The following is an 18078-nucleotide window of genomic DNA, read 5'->3' as shown; positions in this document are numbered from 1 at the left end:
CTATCGCACATTAAATATCGTTTGCTTGGGTTAACCTCTAATTTGGAAATCATGTTGTGTGTTTTGTGAGAAAATGGCCTTATTCATTTATCATTTTACTATCCTCAGGAGTTCCCAAGATGCCCGATGTACTTATGAGTTGTTCTAAGATTAAACAAAGCGTTACAAATTTTAATTTGCTTCTTTTACATCTTAAAACATTGTATGGATGAAAGGTTTCTTTTTATATCCACGCACAGAGCTTGGGAAAGACATGTACGGAGAGCTTATACGTTAATCATACGTGGTCGTCAGATTCATACCCATAGAGGTATAGCATCAATGTTGTTAATAAAACATACCAAACATTGTTGTTAACTATTTCAAATTACGGGTAAGTTAGTGATATTTACACGTTTAGAAAGATATATTAAAATATAGATTGTACATGCTGTCGAATTTATATTGTTTATGATCACACCTTTCAAACGAAACAATCAAATGGCACACACATTAAAGTGGAATTCAGCTGGTTTCAGTTCCGTTGCCTTTGTTGTTGTTGTTTGTTTGATTTATTTATTTCTGTACTGTTATCTATACCATAGGCAGTTAATCTCTTCCGACGTTTTGTCGGCCGAGATGCTCCGTAGGTTCGTGTCCTTATTTGCCATCACTCGATCATTACAATTATCCATAATATATGTGTGTATGTGTTTTTCTGTGTGCCAATTTGCAGTACAAATGGGTTTCTTTATTGCAATCATTAATTGTTTGCTGAAAATTTAAATCTATTATCTTATCGCTTGTAATAGTTCAGTTGTGTTTAATGTATCATTAATAGGCAATCGAAGAGGGGGGAGGGAAGGTTTAAAAAGATGTTTTACTCGCGGCATAGGCGCGTAATAAAAGTATGAATGAGAAGAGAACTATTCAAGTTTATAAATTAAAGTGACTAACTTATAACGTTAACACGGAGTTTGGACGATAAAGGTGTATAATTTTCTTCTGTAAAAAAAGCTTGAAACACATTCATCTGAACGTTGTTACGTTCCCGGGAAGGATATTAAATCTTTGCTAAAGTAAACATTATGAGATTTTATGGGAAGATCTTCGATAATGCGGGATTAAATGTGCCACAGTAACGAATAGACTGGCTGGCCAAGAAGTTGGACTAACATACTAAATATTACATATGTTTTGCAACATGCTGATAACTCCTTATGGTACTTTATTTCATTCAATGACATTAGCGCAAACCCAACTAAAAACCGAAGATAAGCTCCCCAAAGACGCAGATGTGAAAGTCTTCAGACGGAACGAAGCGACTATTCAGCATTTCAACGAATCGTACGTAATAACCAAACTTACAGAAGGATGGTATATGAAGTGCATTGCATAAAGCTTCAAAAGACACAAAAGAAGTGATTCGACCAGTTAGTGAAAATTAAATTAACAACCAAGAGCAACATAAACGCAATGAGCTTTTCCAGCTGAAGCCAGTATGCCAATATTACTGTGCAATGGATGCGTGTTTTCCGAGAGTTTCCCTATCCGGATTGCGGGTCTCGTTAGGTGGAGCCCTTCAAAAGCTGCTGCTCGAGAAATGTTAGTGTATAGTGTTGTCAAGAGTAAAAATATGTACGTTACTAGTTACAGCCGCCATCCACCCAAAATAGTACACCGCGTTCGTTATATTGCGCCCCAGATGGGCTTAGGGCCAGGCGATCATCAGCTCCCGTCCCGGATGTCCAAGAATTTGCTGCTCCTTGCTCTGCTTTTGTCCCTCAGCTGGAGGCTTCGTCTTTCAGGGATGCATTTCTGTTCGCTGTTGTCTTTTGGTTGTTTTGTCTTTTATCTCGTTTTTATTGTTCATTTTCGCATTGTTTTTTCCTCTTTTCCCTTTTGGTTACTTTTCACACGTACACTTACACACATATTCCCCATCACAAGATTGGAATTGGTTTGGTTTAGTTTAGTTTTTAGTGTTTCCCTTTCTATTACGCTCTAATGCTGCACTCTTTCCCATGCGTCTATGCACTTGCATCGGCGGTCATTCCTGGGTCATATCAGCTTTGTAATGTAGTTTATCATCTATCCACCGATTTTCATGCCCATTCAAGCAAAGATCGCATTTACATCCCATAAGCTGATCTTTCATTACTGCCTATGATGCATTATGCACTTTCTCGCTTTACCGTGTTATTGTATTTTTCTTTTCAATTGTTTTGCGTGTTTCTGTGAAGGGAAAGAAAATGCAGCCTCAACTGTTCTCCATCTGTTTGATCGCCTTGTTGCGTTTCTAGCGTTCGAACATCGGGTCCCTTTCCTTCAGCACTTGCTAGCGGCCCCAGATGGTTTGGTGTGGTACACAATTGCCAGCCAAATTTGAATAGCAAAAGGAAGAAACGCTAAGACACGACCGATAGAACGCTAAAACACGCAAACCTCCCGTTATTCCAATCCAGTTGTTAGACCCAATTACTTAATTTCATCCCAACTTCGGCCCAGCGGTGGACCTTCGTCGGGTACGGCATTGCACATCATGATCGTCGGTGGCTGGCGGCACGACGCTTAGCAGCATCCACTGCTAGCCGGTCCACCTGGGCTATTACCACTACCCAACGACGGGCTCGTCGGGGAGTGCTGCTGCCCAATCTTTATGCCGTTAGCCTACAATACAAGAAATGTATCAATACATATCGCAACTGCGGATGGAGAAGCAAACCTAGCAAACCATACCTCATTATTGATATCAAAGACACCTTCCTGAATCTTTTCGTAGATTTCCTTCGCGGTGTTGATGAACGCTTCCTCGACGTTGGCCGCAGTACGAGCGGACGTTTCCATGAACACCAGTCCGTGTTCGCGTGCAAAGGCTTCCCCTTCTTCCTTCTTTACCTCCCTGCGTGAATCAAGATCACTGTAACAAAATAAAGTCGATTAATGTTTGACTAATCGTCAACGTGTCTTTTCCACTAAGTACCTCTTATTGCCGATCAGCATGATGACCATGTTCGAGTTTGAGTGTTGCCGAGCGTCTTCCAGCCAGGTGGTCAGGTGGTTGAATGTTTCGCGGCGTGTAATATCGTACACGAGCAGGGCACCAGCAGCACCCCGATAGTATGAACGCGTGATAGACCGGAATGCTTCCTGTCCGGCCGTATCCCAGATCTGTAGCTTAATTTGCTTGCCATCGATGGTGATCATGCGTGCTCCGAATTCAACTCCGATCGTCAAATCGTGCACCGGTTGGAAACGTTTGTCGGTAAACTGCAGCAACAGACAAGACTTGCCCACACCTGGAAGAGGGGAAGAAAAATATTGAAAATATTCATATCATGCTATTTATCTATGTAACACCAGGAACCATTTTTCGTACATCGACAATCTAATTTATCTTATTTATCTAATAATCTAATTTATCATTGTGTTCTACACTTGGCTCACATGCTTTTTGTGTTTATTTATTTCTTTTAATATGTGAAAATGTTTCAAATTTTGTAGACAATAAATATCGTGCTCATATTTTCAATTTTAGACAATAGACAATTTTATATTCACAAATATTTATTTTAGACAAATTAGACAAAGACAAAAAATAAAAAAGTATTTTTTAATCTTATAAAATGAGAAAATCATGTTAAACGCATGATTGAATGCACTAAGTAATTCAACAATATAATACACGATAAACTTGTTTTTCTTGCATGCACTTTCGTCGTACATGATTCATATTTTCTCTTTTTTTCTCCCGATATTAATCGTTTTCACTACTCAAACGAACTCCAAGGGGACGCAACAAGCAAAACAAGTCCAAATGCATTTGTGCTGCGTTACTGCAACATCCATCCGCATGATTCATGCTTCCGGTAAACATAAACAAAAGCAAACATTAAACTATTGAGCACAATTTTATTCCTCCCCTTATGATGTGGACACCTCATCGGGCATTTCGCTTTCTTTTATCTCGGTACAGGGGTTTGCAAACCAAGACGAAAATTGATGTCTAGACTAAGGTACAAACATACTTAATATTTGCATTGTAAACCCTGCTTCGCGCTCTCCCATTTTAATTCTTATCTTTTACCTAGTAGATTTTTGCTTTCTTTTCGACCTACCATTCCGGAGACTAACATCATTTCCTCGTTCGAACTAAAGGCCACTGGGGCTACATCGTAACGGATTCGTCTATTTAGTTCGTACCGGAATGAAAGCACAAAATATTGCGCATCAAACTCATGGGTTGCTGTTTGGCTGCGAAACAATTGATTGCATACTGTACGAGCAATCTTCAATGAATCAGTACTACAACACTGGCTGCTTCGTCTGGTCTATGCAATGGAAGCTAGGGGAGGGAGTTCGAAAGTTTGATTTCATGTCTCAGCGACAGTTAACAACAATCGACGGAACAATGTTCGTGCGTTATTATTTTCTGTGACTCCTTCTTGTGAAACCGCAATAGTGACCTAGACGGTGGAGCCACAGCAAACAAAGAGCTCGCGAGGAAACACGCATCCATCCGTTGCTATTAGTGTCCGTGTGACCCGGTTTCAGCGTTCAGCAATAGTAGTAGTGGTTGACGCTACTCAAATTATAAATATTTTTCTTCTTGAGCTGTGATAATTCTCTCCGTCATCAGCGCCCTTCTTCTAGAAACGTGTATGCTATGTGCAATGGAACGTGAACGGTGGATGCAAAATAGAAACTCGATCTATTTTGCTGGAAAAGTTCTACCATATGGTCTGGGAAGGTAACGACTGCTTGTGTTCAACGCACACCAGTCAATTTCTTCCATATCCTTCCGCTTATGCTCTAGCATGGTGCGATAAAGAAGCAGAGGGTTGATGACGAAAAATTATCGATTTTATTCTTTGCCGCTGCTGCTGTTGTCAGCCGATGGCGTTGGCGTCGCCGACTATGGTTGGGCTTCCTTTCACGCTACCGTTCTGAGTTAAAAGATGCGGGTTTTCCCAGTTCTTCCCTCACGAAAACCTTGCTTAATCATGCTTTTCTCATCATGCCTTCGCGTTTCCCGTGTGGTACCTAATGGTATGTTTTCTTCCTGTTTATTCCTTTTCCAGTCCAACAGCTGCTGTATGGTTGTGTTGGTTACACCCGCACAATAGCGCCTACGCAAAGTGCAAATTAAATCACACCCAAAAAAGCCCTGCAGGTCGTTTAGCGTTGCAAGGGAAAAACATCATCAGTTGACCGGAAAAGAGGCACATGCTGCCGTATGTTTACGAGGCGTAGAAACCTGCTCTATCGCGTATATTACTCAACCTTGGTGCTCCACCGTTTCATTTACCTGTGTCTCCTATGATGATGTATTTGAACAAGTAAGCGTACGACATTTTTGCGTAGAAACTACGATGCGGTTGGTGAGGGAGGATATACTTTTGGCTACACGTTAGCTCGCACGCGTACTCAAAAAGGAATTACGTGGAATTCGCGAAATCTGTTATCACACACGATGGGGGCACCTTCTACCTTCACTCTATGTTGCTTCTTCAGACTCACACTCACGCACACGAGCGAGGGGGAAGAGATCACTGTTGTGACTAGAGTTTCACTGCGTACTTGGCTCGCACTGCAAAATACGCAAAACACAAAACGATTTATTCGCACACAATTGATGAAATATTGTGCGCACCACACCGCAGATCAAACACCACGCACAGGCAATGCAGTTGTATGGCTTAAATTCGGCACACTTTATCCGCAATTCAGAGATGTTTATCTCTTTGTTAAAGGTTTCAGCTTAGCAGAAAAACACTTCGAGAAAAAGGCAACTGTGCTGTAGAGGGCAGGTTAGACCATTACGTCCTTTCGTTTGACAGGTTGGCGATGAAGGATGTTTTGACAGTTTTGTTATTTCGAAATAACATTTTAAAAACTTCCACTTCAAGTAAAATCATTGGAAAAATGTTTGCAAATAAATGGGGGGAAAGTTAAGCTTGTTGTGACAATTACAGCATACTTGTAGGTAAAAAGTGTCGAAGAAAATGGCATTAAGTTTGGTCAATTACACTGTGCTTGCGTTTGTTTTGATTCCGATTTTCCTCAACTCGCGCATTCCGAATGACGTTACGGGTTTGCGTATAGAACGAAAATAAACGCGAAAACAAAATTCGTCTTCGTTGCGTGCTCGGCGGGGGCTTGGGCTTGCTGCGTAATCTTTTCTGCTAGAATGAACCTGTGATTTGCTCTGTTCCGGTTTTGGTGCGTTGTTTAATTTAACGATATCGCTTTCGCTCAGAGGGCAGCCGTGTTTGCCGTTTCAATTCACCAGCAGCAGCTACAGATTCATATCACCACACTGGCCATGATACGGTATCGAATGGTTGCACTTGTCTTAATTTTCCTGTTAATTTATTTCTTTCGGCTTATTTTCGCTTCCGGTGGTGATCGGAGTCAGTTTTATCAGAACTGCTTAAAGTTCTGTACGCTTGACAATTGTACACAGTGTAAGTATACGGATGCGGGATCGTAAGGAATGCAATTATCATATGTTGCCTTTCCATTTTAGCTGGTTTATCGTACAAAAAGGAGCTGGTGTGGAAGCATGATCCAATCAATAAACTATTGCTGTGGACATGCTATGATGAGTGCGGTTACGATTGCATGTGGAGGACAACGTCAGCTTTCCACAACCGTAACTGGACTACGCCACAGTTTTACGGCAAAGTAAAGCATTTGACGTCGAGGTTTCCAATTTAAATTTATTAAATTGTTTTTTTTTCTACCATATTTCTATCCATCCAGTGGCCGTTTGTTCGATTCCTCGGAATGCAGGAACCGGCATCGGTGCTATTTTCCGTAGCTAACTTTGTCACACACTATAAAATGCTGCAACGGTTCAAGCGTGAGGTGCGCACCGACAGTCCCATGTACGGCACGTGGCGAGTGTTTTCCTACATCTGTTTGAACGCGTGGATTTGGTCGGCACTTTTCCATACGCGCGACTTTCCCATCACCGAGCTGCTTGACTACACGTTCGCCTACTCGATGGTGCTGGCTTCGTTCTATTGCATGGTGATGCGCATGATACACCGAATGTCCATCTTTGTGCGAGGCTCGTTCAGTTTTCTATGCGTGCTATTTTTTATCAACCACTTTTCCTATCTGAGTATTGGACGATTCGATTATTCGTACAATATGAAAGCGAACATCGTGACAGGTAGGCGCGATTGTACGGTTACTGGAAGGTATGATTGGTTTAATGAGTACTCTTGTTTGGTTTCGCACATTTGCAGGAATGAGTGGTGCGCTTGGGTGGATACTGTGGTGTTTCCTCCAGCGCCGAAAGCGGCGCTACGTTTGGAAGTGCTTTATCTTTATCGTACTGGCGACATCATCCTTGTTACTGGAAATAAACGACTTCCCACCGATCCTGTGGACGTTCGATGCACATTCAATATGGCATTTAGTAACAGCACCACTAACAATACTATTCTATAGGTAAATATGTTTTATCGGTAAGTGCTCACTATATAACACGGTTTCATAATTGGAATGTTTTGTTCTAGTTTTATCATTGAAGACTGTAAAACGCTGCGCAAAGAGCTGGCGGAAGTGGAAGATGATGAGAATCGCAAACTGCTATAAGGTTTTTCAAAATTAAACAAAGAATAATATGTTAAAAGTTACCGAAAGAACGGTTCCATTGCTATACCCTTGAGGACAATAATACAAGAAGCAACACATTAAGCAGAACAAGTAATATGGCAAAAGGGTAAATATTTAAAATGTAAGGGAGAACAAGGGCATATTTGGCTAACTAAAATAACTTTACCTTGGTATGCATTTTTGGCCGCTAGTTTTATAGCATGCGAGAGTTTCATCACATTCTTTCGATGGTTCACATTTTGAATGTAATTTGTTCATGCACGAAACCGTTTGTTCGGTTCCATTCAACAGTTAATCGTGATAAGCTAGCAAGAAACAAGGACATATAATTAGCTAAAACGGTAACGATTCAAAATTATGCCAAAAATTAATTACATTCTGCCATTAAATTCGACAGTGTTTACCTTAGATTGTGAGCCAAACAGGTATGCAACGGCTCTGGGTGTCGTTTATTCAGCTGCTAGATATTGTACAAGAAATACGTCAATTTATGGAGAGCAGACGAAGGCTATTCCCCCTGTTTTTTGGAATCACATATTTATCCGCGAACGCACGTAATTCTAGTCAACAAGCAATATTCGCTGGATGGTAGTACAACCGTAGCCTACAGGCGCGTTCAGTGAGAATTCCATTTGGTAGCGAGAAATTGCGTTAAGAGATAGGTCAGTTTTTTAAAACTCTTTGGGATCCCCCTCTTGTAGAACAGAAACAATGTTTATTATCGTGTGTATTCCAGAATTACTCATAAGACATATTGTATAGTGCATATTACACTACATACAGTAAAAGAAGACCAGCTCGTAAGTATTAGTGTTATGAAAAAGTAAAATGACAAAAAAAACCTTTCGGATTCCAGATTTGAACCTATAGTAGCTGAGCGCTGAGGTTGCATTACAAAAATATACTACTTCTATCACTTAATTCTTCGCATTTTACTACAGATGGTGTTCGAAATTTATACAGGTTCGTAGTAAAAAAAAGGGTTCTAGTTAATTCTACCATCTACAAAAGGATCAGTTTGTTTCATAAAACAAACTGCATTTTTGAAACGTGGATTGGGAACTTACCCATTTTCAACACCATGATGATCATCCCTAACAAAATGAAATCCATTCTTGTGCGTTGGAACTAGTAGTTATACAATGGTTTATTTCTCAGCTCTTACTTGTATTCAATCCGACACAATAGTGATTAATGTTCCTTTACAGTGTATTCATTAAAAGAAGATGAGAGAGAGAGAGAAAGACAGACAAAACAAACAAACAAACAAAAATAATGCAGCAAATATGTTTTACCTGCATAAGCAAATCGCTATAACGTTATGTAGCAGAGTGCCTCTAAAACATCATATCTCTCGTAGCTTTAGAAGCTATCTTCCAGATTGTTGCTCTCTTTCGTATCTTAGCTTATTAAGAACCACCCGAAATTACACACCACGTTTCGTTCGTTTCCTCTTTTACGCCATACTCCCAATGGAATTATTGTTATTGTGTTAAAAAAGCAAAGCACGGCTCCCTCCGGCTTCCTACTCTTAAACCACTATTAACTTGCGCACCTGACCGCTACTAAACCGTCGCAAACAAATCAGTCCTAAAGTAGAAACATTTACTCCTCTCGCTTTTTTTTTTAATTTATTGGTTTTGTTTGCTACTTTTTTGAAGCAGAACCTGGAAGCGTCCTTGGTGTGAGTACAAGTTAGTAAACGATTTACGGATATACGGGGGAGCGGGTGCCACTGTTTCTTTTTTTTCTTTAAATGTTAGTAGATTAAACATTACAACTGGTTTTCGTATCGCCTTCTGGTCCTATACTAATGCTGCTCTATAACTCTATAATATAGTATTACGCGCGAGCACGGGCAGAATGTGCTGTAATTTTACGTGTTTGCTGTATAGTTTTGAGTTAGTGTTTCTGTGTAAGGGGGTGTGTATGTATAACGCTGTACGTTGTAACATTCAGATCACAAATTTAATTTACCATTTCGTGCCTGTCTTTGCTTCTCACTTCACGTGGTGTATATGTTGTCTGTTGGATTGACGGTGCCATTGTTTCTGCTGCTTTTCAGCACAGCTAAGATCAACCCGTAAGATGGATCCTTTCTCTATATCAGCAATTTGCCGCTTTAGGTAGGATGTACATGCGCTGGTACCCACTACTTAAGGACTTCGGTAAGCATTGCGCCTTGCGTATGCCGCGAACCGTACGTAATCATTGATCTGTGTCAATTGGTTCCAGTACTGATTGCTCCACAGGGCGTACGTCCGATGGTAGAGTGCGGTTGCGTGAGCATCACTGCGCATCGGTTGTGTGGTGCCAGCAGCACCAGTAGTTGCCGCAGCAGAAGCCACAGTTGGATGAAATGGTGGTAACATATTTTCCATGCGTGTCATGAACGCAGGCGATCGAGGAGATCGCTCCTCGTCAATGATGGGTGGAGCTGCCGGAGGATTGCCGGCCCCGACAACTGTGCTGGTGGTCACCACCGGTGGGATTATACCATTGACAAGCAGTGGCGGTGTCGGGATGCTAGGAACGGCAAACAGATGCGGTGAAGCGGCTACCGACACCGAATTTGAGGGTACGGCACCGATCTGTTCCAAGCTGCCGGTTGGACCACCGACTGCACCTGTCACCATGAGTGGGTCAGTTGACGTGAGCGCATCGTTCTCTTTGGGTGTTGATTTAGCCGATGCGACGGACACACGATCGACATCATCGAAGAAGGATGAATTCGAGGCATCGCTATCGTACGATGAATAGGAACTCGCATCGTCCATCATATCGTCGACGTCATGAGCGGCACATTCCGGACCGATCGGACCGATCGGATCGGCCTCGATTGGATTGATGATGGGAAGCGATTGCTGATCCAGCATTTCGGGCGGTTCAGGCGTTGAGCCGACATTTGAACCAACTGTGTTCGAGTTTACCTCCAGCGAATCTTGCTGCTGAAAGCGGATCCGGTTCGGTAGGTTCGCCTGTATAACGTCCTCCACTTCTTCTTCGAACAGTGAGCCACGGTTCGAACCACACGTATTGGAGTTTAGCTCGATTTCCTCTCCCTCCTCACCATTTTCGCCGATCTCCTCTGCAAGTGCACCTCGGTTACCACCGTGCAGGCGGGAAGAGTCGAGCGAAATACCGCACGGTACTACATCCGGCACAGAACATTTGCGCGTCAGTCCTCGATCGCTGATGGTATCGTCGTGCACCTCCAGACTGCAACCGTCGATGGAATGCAGCTGTACCTGATGCTCCGGGTGTTCCACGCCCAACTCCTTCTGCTCCATAATCTTCGCAAACAGTGCATCGTTGTTTGCCTCGAATGGAGGACATTCGCCACCATTGGCCTCACTGTCCGAGCTGTGATCAATATCGGAACAGTCGACCGAACCGATTTGTCGGAATCGTGGATCCGGTATCTGATTAAGCCGGGACATCTGCGCATTAAAGTCCGAACCTACCTCCACCTTCTCGGTCACATTCGTGCTAAGCGAGGAGCTACTTTCGAGGTCCGATTCGTCACCACCGTTCCTGGTGACGATAGTCGTGATGGTGCCGCCCTTCAGCAGCAATAGCTGCGTTCCATCCATATCCGGGACGGGAGTCGAAAGGCTCCCTCTTATGGTAGCGGGCGCTGGAACGGTTTTTACACTACTCTTCGAAGGTCCCGGTTTGGGAGAATCATCATCATCATCATCATCCTCATCATCATTGTCGTCGTTGTTTTCGTCATCATAGTTTTCCTCCAGCATTGCGTTGCTCCGTTCGTTGCCATCCGGTTTCTTTTGGTTTCCATTCAGCGAATCGAGACGCATTGTTTTTGCACCCCGATCACCGTTTGATTGTAGGCCACGATCAAGACTGAGCTTCTCCATCGATATCGACAACCCGTCCATGGCTACAGTGCATGACGATTGTTCCGGTTTGCTCGGCGACACATTCCCATTCAGCTCTGTGGCATGGCCGTTCGTTGGCTTTCCTTTGGGTTGTGTAACACCTGCCAGTTTCGTCATGGCGTTCGGTGCCTCTAGTTCAACCACGGTCTCTTCGTCTGACGTTGACTTCTCCAGACTATCATCCAGCTTCACATCATCGTTGTTATTGCTTCGCGACGATTCACCATTGCCATTCTTCATTTCACCGATCATTTTCATCGCCTTCAGAAACATATGGTCGGCATCTTTGTCGCGGATTTCCTGTACCATCTGCGATGCGAACAGTTTCTCATACCGATCACCATATCGTTCAAACTGCCACAAATCATCCAATTGGCCTTGGGGTAGCTTAAGTACAAACATTTCATTTCCACCGATATCGTGCAGGATACGCCGAAACCGTTCCATATCTTTCACGCCCGACACGAGCGTCACTGCGATCCCTTTCGTACCGAAACGCCCAGCCCGTCCTATTCGATGCAGGTAGGTGGCATTATCCTTCGGTACGTCCGCATTGATCACAAGATTAACGTTTTCCACATCAATACCCCGGGCAATCAGATTCGTTGCGATCAGCACACGGGCCCGAAACGATCGGAAATCTTCTATCGCTTTTAAGCGGAACCTTTGCTCCATGCTACTGTTAATTACTTCTGCCGGCCAGCCCGCTTTCTTAAGGTACGTGCAATACGTTTCCGCCTTAGCGATCGTGTTCGCAAACACTACACACTGGGAAAAGTTTATCTGCTGGAAGATCTCGTTTAGTACGCCCACCTTTGCCATCAGATCCTTCACGTTGTCGGTTTCCGCCGGTAGCTCCCGCACGAATTGCTTTATGCCGAAGAGCAGTGGCACCTCTCGCTTTGGCGTTACACCGATAAACTTCGCGTTCATGTACCGTAACAACTCCCGGTCCCGGTTGTTGTAGAACGTGGCGCTGCAAACGATCGTTTGTCGCTTCTCGGGCAATGTGCACACAATTTTGTCGATATCACCAAGCATACTCGCCTGCAACAGTGTGTCCGCCTCATCCATTACTAGCGTGCGGATGTAAGACGTGTTAAGCACATTGCTCTTGATGAGATGCAATATTCTTCCCGGCGTACCGACGACAGCCGAGCAGTTCTGAAGGTTCTTACGGTCGACGCTTATTTCCATGCCGCCTATAAAGGAACGTGCCTTAAAGTTGCCCAATTCGCTACCGATGCGGTTCAATACCGCTTCTACCTGCACAGCAATTTCCCTGGTTGGCACGATCGTGAGTGATTGTGGGAATGCGACCTCCGGGTCATGCCTTTCGGCGATAGTGATAGCGAAAACGAGCGTCTTTCCCGTGCCCGATTTTGCTTGCACTAAAAGATCTGTTGAAGAGAACGAATGTTAAACATTAATGAGGTGCTTGTATAATAGGGTGAAAAGTATTGATTATTTTGTGTCCTTCTTACCGAAATCGCATCGGGCCAGTGGAACAGCCCGGGCTTGAATTGGCGATGGATGTATGAAATTGTTTCGAGCTAGTGCCTGCTTCACTGGTTCCGACAATGACATCCGCTCGAACAGCAGATTGCGTTCCACCATGACGTCGACAGTGCGCACTTTGTCATCGTTAAGACTGTGACCAGCCATTTTTGCAGTCTGATTCAAACGAGACGGACCCTGCAACTGGATAGGTGTACACAACGTGTCGCTTAGAATAGCCTGCACACGTATCCGATGCACCGTCGATCGGAACGCGGTGAAAAACTAGATAACCCTCCCCAGAAACTCAAACGTGACCGCTTTCGTGTGTGTTTTGATGGCGGGATTTGTTTACAGTAGGTCAATGCGAACCTAGTCTAGTGAAATCCATTCACTTGCGTTCGGAACAAACAGATTGCAGTTTATTTCACCGTTTCCGTGCGTCGTCTACATTAGGCCCGACGTTTAGAGAGAATTACTAATCACAGGATACGAAAGAAAAGTGGTTTTAGTCCTAATACCTAGTTTTCACTTTTGCTGTTGCTGTAAAAAATCACGAAACCTGTTTTCGTTTTGTTCACACAATGACAGTTAGCGTAGAGGATGACAGTAACAATTAGAGCTCCATCTAGGGCATCCTGATGGTACTGATATCAAGGTCAGTAGAAAGTGCGCCTCATTCAAATTGGCAGCTTCACAACGAAATAAAAATAACGCTTTGTGAAAGAGGGCAATTTATCAGTTTGACCGTGGTTTAAAGGTAAAGTACGACTGTTTAATGCATTTGAAATTGAAATTTTATTCACAAAACCAGTGCTAGATCGCAAGCTTAAGAACTCCTTTGAAAGCCAAAAAAATAAGTTCGCCAACCCTGAACAAAACCTAAGAACAGGAAACTCCTGATTACCGCAATAGATGGAAATATGAAACATAAATTATCGTTTTTAAGGATTTAAAAAAAGTCAAATTGGTCAATTCGAATGAATACATCTACTGCTAATATTTAAAGAAATTTAAAAAAAATTATCACTCAACGTAAATAAAATTAAAAAAAAAATTTTGCATATTACTCAGCGTAAATAAAATAAAATGTTTTTTTTGCATATTACTCAGCGTAAATTCAAATGGTATAATGCAATGCAATAAACGAAAAAGATTATGATCCTTCTCCAACTATTCTTTCAATATACGGAAAGTTAAATCTGTTTTATGAACCTGGTACGACCGGGAAAAGTAATGATGATTCCTCCGCCACCCCTGCATTGGATCGCAATGGTCAAGCAAGGAACGTGGTTTGTAATAATACATAACGAAAGATAGGGCGGCTCCATGATGTTGTGCTTCGGTATTCAGTATTCGATTTAATACACTGAAAGTTAATCACAAAACTTTTTTGTACTATGTAAATTGATCATCGTAACATCGTAACAATCTGCATCACAAAACGTACCAACCGTAGATTTCATAGACGTTCTCAGTAGTTAGGCTTTGGGAAGGGAATTAATGCGTTTATGATAAAAACGTTCAACTATAGCTAGAAATGAATATTGGCTGTTTGTACTTGGCAAGAAGCAGTACTCAAACTTGGCCCTGATACTGAAATTGTGTCAGAAGCACTAGGCCCAACGGAAGGTCCCGTCGCAGTCCGCAACAAAGAGGAACCTGTTAGTTTTAGCAAAATATGGTAAATGTCGGATGGCGGTCTAAGGAAAGGTCTAAGAATAGTGAACATTCGCCCACTGGCCTAGGCGAGTGGTCCAAGGTATTCTAAAGCAGGCACTATGCTTGCGACCGCAACGGTTGTTCTTCAACCGTAACAATGCGAATCGGGACAAGTTTTTGATGTTGTGCATTTAAATTTAACCAGTCCACTTGATGGTTTGGCAAATTATGCTGCTAGGCCGTCTCCACCACGTTCTGCATTCAGCAAAGGGGACTTATTTTCGGTGCACTTGATCCAAGGTGGTAGCCGAGGGTCCCTATGGGGAGAACCGTTAATCGGTGTCAGTAGATGCGCCTCATTGCAAACACAAAGCAAGAAACGCAGCAAAGCTGCAGTCGGTAATACAACTGCTGCAAAAAGGCCACATTGTGATACATGAGCCATGGTATTAGATGTATGGTGTCTTCACCATTCCGAGCGAGTGCGTTTCCTTGCGGATGGGCGGATATGGTGTAGCATAAGCATCGAAAAGGCACCAGTGCCATTTCTCCAATAATACCACAGCGCGGAACAGATATGTATAACTATGTAAGAGGTTTTTAGTATTAGCAAATGATGTTCATCAGCGGTTGCATGGGAAGCAGAAGCTGATGGAAGAGCTGTCGCCGATGACACAGGACCCACAGACTAACTCTTTCCCGTACCAGCGCTTTGTCTTTGTCACATCGTCTACATACACTCCAGTTGCGGTGCAGTTGGTTCTGTCGATTTCTGCACAACTTCTGCAGCAGTGGTAGTAGTTTATTATTAACTCATTTTAATGAGCAATGTTTTTTTGGTAGCGCACTGCTGCACGCTGCGTTGACACTTGGTCTGGCAATCTGGACGATCTTGCGACGGTTGCACACACGATCAAGGACAACGACGCGTGCCCTGCAAAACCTGTGTTACGGCTGGGGCTAATGGTGATGGCTTCCGATAGCAATGGACTAGCAGAATGGTTGATGGCTGTACAGCAGCTGCTAGTGCCACATCTTTACGAAGTACAACACCATATTTAGCACGTATGTCACGGAGGAAGTGCGTAATGATTTAGCAATGCGTATTTTATAGCTCTTTCGATCGGTAGCTGGCTATTTTCCATTTCATCCATTATTACTTACCCAAGTAGCTAGCAATAAAGGAATAGAACTCGTTTTCTGTTTCAAGTTGCTTAAAGAGATATTGTACTTTGATAAAGTTTTCTAGTTATTTAAGAAAAAGATTTCACGATACGTATTTGATACAATTTAAGAGTTAAACATCAGAGCACTTTTAAACATTATGATATTATGAGTTTTAGAATTACAATTGGGGTGGCCCGGTGGTGTATGTGGTAAAGGGCCGGTTTCACTCGATAGGACTGGTTATCAAATCGCATCCGGACCGTCTTCCCGTAAAAAGGACTGACTACCCGAGAGAGTGAGGTGGAGTGAGAGTAAATAAAAGGTACTAGATCATCAGAACCAAACTTAGCCAATATGTGTAATAATTAATCTTAACTAGATAGGGTTCTCTCTTTTCTCGGACTAAAATCCTGTTAGGTTACGCCTGCTAGAACTGGTGTTAACTACACATCATTTCGACATCTGCGCGGGTAGACAATCTTGGTATTGGTAAATCTGGTATTGTCATGTGAGAGACCTTCACCGTTACAAGCTACACCACCGGAACTTGCGAGTGAATAAAAGACGTTTCTTTTCTGTGTTATTTAGTCTAGGGTTATTTTTGGATTTAGATTTAATTTACATATAAGTACATATAAGAGCTCAAATTGATGTCATCAATAAGATAAGATCAATAAATAAGATCTTAATGATAAGATCAATAAATGAGATCTTAATGATAAGATCAATAAGATCAATCACACGCCAGGACCGGGTTCAAATCCCATCCGGACCGTCCCCCGTAGTATGGACTGACTAGCCTGCTACGTGGTAAAATAAGTCTTGATACGGCCAGGCCGTTCTAACCGAGCAAAAAAAAAAACAAATTTCTGTATTTTCTTTTGTATTGGCCTGGTAGTAGAGAGAGAAAATAATTTCCTTATGGCGATACGCCTGCTCGTAAGCTCATGTGATGGAAACACTATGAAGCGGTCTATAACCCTCACATATAACGCTGTACATAGTTTCCTTGTAATTCTGCACCGGAACGGTATGTAGGTACATGTTGTGCATGCATAATCCAATGCATGCATCATTGGAACGCGTTTTTTTCTGCTGTTTTTGTGTGCGAATTTCCCCGAGCGGAAGTAAACATTTGTTGTAACGTATATTTAAATGAATTGCTGGCCTCGCCTTGTCCAGGAGCAATGTCCTAATGAGAAGAAATAACAAACACAAACAATAGTTGTTAAAAAGAAACGTTTGTTACGGTAAATAAGTATAAGATAAATTTGAAACTCATTCCGATGTTGCTAATGAAATATGTTATTTTCCATATTGCGTAGCTGGTCGATCGTACAAGGATGTTGGAATACATTAAAAAAAAAAGATATTTATCCGAAGAAAGGTAAATTTCTTACAGCCAATTTTGTTGAGCTTTTGATTCCAAAATAAATCTGTCAATTTTAATCAGTAAAGGAATCCATATGGATTTTTTTTACAACGTACGACAAATCCATAACCACCTAACAAGAATCACACTGTCTAGAACAAAAAAAAAACGGCCACCGAGAGTGCGTTCGGTTAGCAGATAGTTTATCTTATTCTCATCCAAATCAAAACCCGTGTTTCCGAGGATTTCCAACTTGAAAACAAACATAATTTCAACACGCCTTACCCGTCGCGGCGGTTCGTGGTGGGATTTTTTTCCTCCTGCGGGGTGCAACAAACTTCCACGGTGTGTGTTTGGTTTTAAAAAAGATCTTGAATCCACGATCCAGTAAACCGAAACCGAATAGCTACCGGAACGGAAGAAACCACTTTGAGACGAAGCGACGTAACAAATCGCAGGACCCACGTTTTGACGGGGAACACAGTTCACTAACCTGTACCGGAAAAGTTTTGGTTCCCTCCTTCGAAATCAAACCTTGCTCGAGCTCTGTGGTTTCATTCCGGTTCGGTTTTTGGGAATGGACATATTTTACTGCTTCCTGTAAAGAACCTAAAAAACCGAGAAGGAGGAAACTCAAATGGAAAGACAATATTTATGTAGAAGGCTTCATTCCGCTATTTGGGATTTGTTTTTGAGAACGTTTTTGGCCACATGTGCTAATGTACGGAACACTTCAACAAGTGCATATTGCTGATGATTTGATGTGCTGCAAACGGAAATGGGTTGGGACAAAAAATCAGTTTTAACCGTGAAAGGATTGGCACGCGCCCACTGGAAGTAGCATTGCATGGCCAAATGGTAAACGGCGAGATA

The 18078-nt window shown here is 42.6% G+C and overlaps 3 protein-coding genes across 3 annotated transcripts; 1 reads left to right on the top strand and 2 right to left on the bottom strand.

The window, feature by feature from the left end:
* Positions 1-417: 417 nt before the first annotated feature.
* On the bottom strand, positions 418-5771 carry LOC125770809 (ras-related protein Rab-2A). Its single transcript, XM_049440806.1, has 5 exons — positions 5659-5771; positions 5288-5569; positions 2963-3278; positions 2719-2899; positions 418-2649 (listed from the first exon to the last, which is right to left on the bottom strand). Exons 2-5 carry the CDS (start codon positions 5331-5333, stop codon positions 2551-2553), a joined length of 642 nt encoding a protein of 213 aa, XP_049296763.1. The 5' UTR covers positions 5334-5569; positions 5659-5771; the 3' UTR covers positions 418-2550.
* A 44-nt stretch (positions 5772-5815) lies between these two features.
* On the top strand, positions 5816-8529 carry LOC125770808 (post-GPI attachment to proteins factor 3). The gene is made up of 5 exons (XM_049440805.1): positions 5816-6446; positions 6509-6666; positions 6745-7159; positions 7236-7440; positions 7509-8529. The coding sequence occupies exons 1-5, from the start codon at positions 6305-6307 to the stop codon at positions 7585-7587; spliced, it is 999 nt and encodes a 332-aa protein (XP_049296762.1). The 5' UTR covers positions 5816-6304; the 3' UTR covers positions 7588-8529.
* Positions 8530-8737: 208 nt separating this feature from the next.
* LOC125770805 (probable ATP-dependent RNA helicase DDX20) lies at positions 8738-14009 on the bottom strand. The gene is made up of 2 exons (XM_049440799.1): positions 12992-14009; positions 8738-12907 (listed from the first exon to the last, which is right to left on the bottom strand). Exons 1-2 carry the CDS (start codon positions 13170-13172, stop codon positions 9765-9767), a joined length of 3324 nt encoding a protein of 1107 aa, XP_049296756.1. The 5' UTR covers positions 13173-14009; the 3' UTR covers positions 8738-9764.
* Between the last annotated feature and the right edge of the window lie 4069 nt (positions 14010-18078).

Source organism: Anopheles funestus, chromosome 3RL, assembly GCF_943734845.2.
Source record: "Anopheles funestus chromosome 3RL, idAnoFuneDA-416_04, whole genome shotgun sequence".
NCBI lineage: Eukaryota > Metazoa > Arthropoda > Insecta > Diptera > Culicidae > Anopheles > Anopheles funestus.
Note: the sequence above shows the minus strand (reverse complement) of the source record. Positions and strands in the feature narration are given on the sequence as shown.

Bases quoted from the DNA above. Each gene is read 5' to 3' on its own strand.
- LOC125770808 (XM_049440805.1), top strand. From the start codon at position 6,305: ATGATACGGTATCGAATGGTTGCACTTGTCTTAATTTTCCTGTTAATT. The intron at 6,667-6,744 runs GTAAAGCATTTG...CTATCCATCCAG, and splicing joins CGCCACAGTTTTACGGCAAA to TGGCCGTTTGTTCGATTCCT. The intron at 7,160-7,235 runs GTAGGCGCGATT...GCACATTTGCAG, and splicing joins GAAAGCGAACATCGTGACAG to GAATGAGTGGTGCGCTTGGG.
- LOC125770809 (XM_049440806.1), bottom strand. From the start codon at position 5,333: ATGTCGTACGCTTACTTGTTCAAATACATCATCATAGGAGACACAG. The intron at 2,900-2,962 runs GTACTTAGTGGA...ATTTTGTTACAG, and splicing joins ATGCTGATCGGCAATAAGAG to TGATCTTGATTCACGCAGGG. The intron at 2,650-2,718 runs GTATGGTTTGCT...CTTGTATTGTAG, and splicing joins TCTTTGATATCAATAATGAG to GCTAACGGCATAAAGATTGG.
- LOC125770805 (XM_049440799.1), bottom strand. From the start codon at position 13,172: ATGGCTGGTCACAGTCTTAACGATGACAAAGTGCGCACTGTCGACGTC. The intron at 12,908-12,991 runs GTAAGAAGGACA...TCTCTTCAACAG, and splicing joins ACTGGCCCGATGCGATTTCG to ATCTTTTAGTGCAAGCAAAA.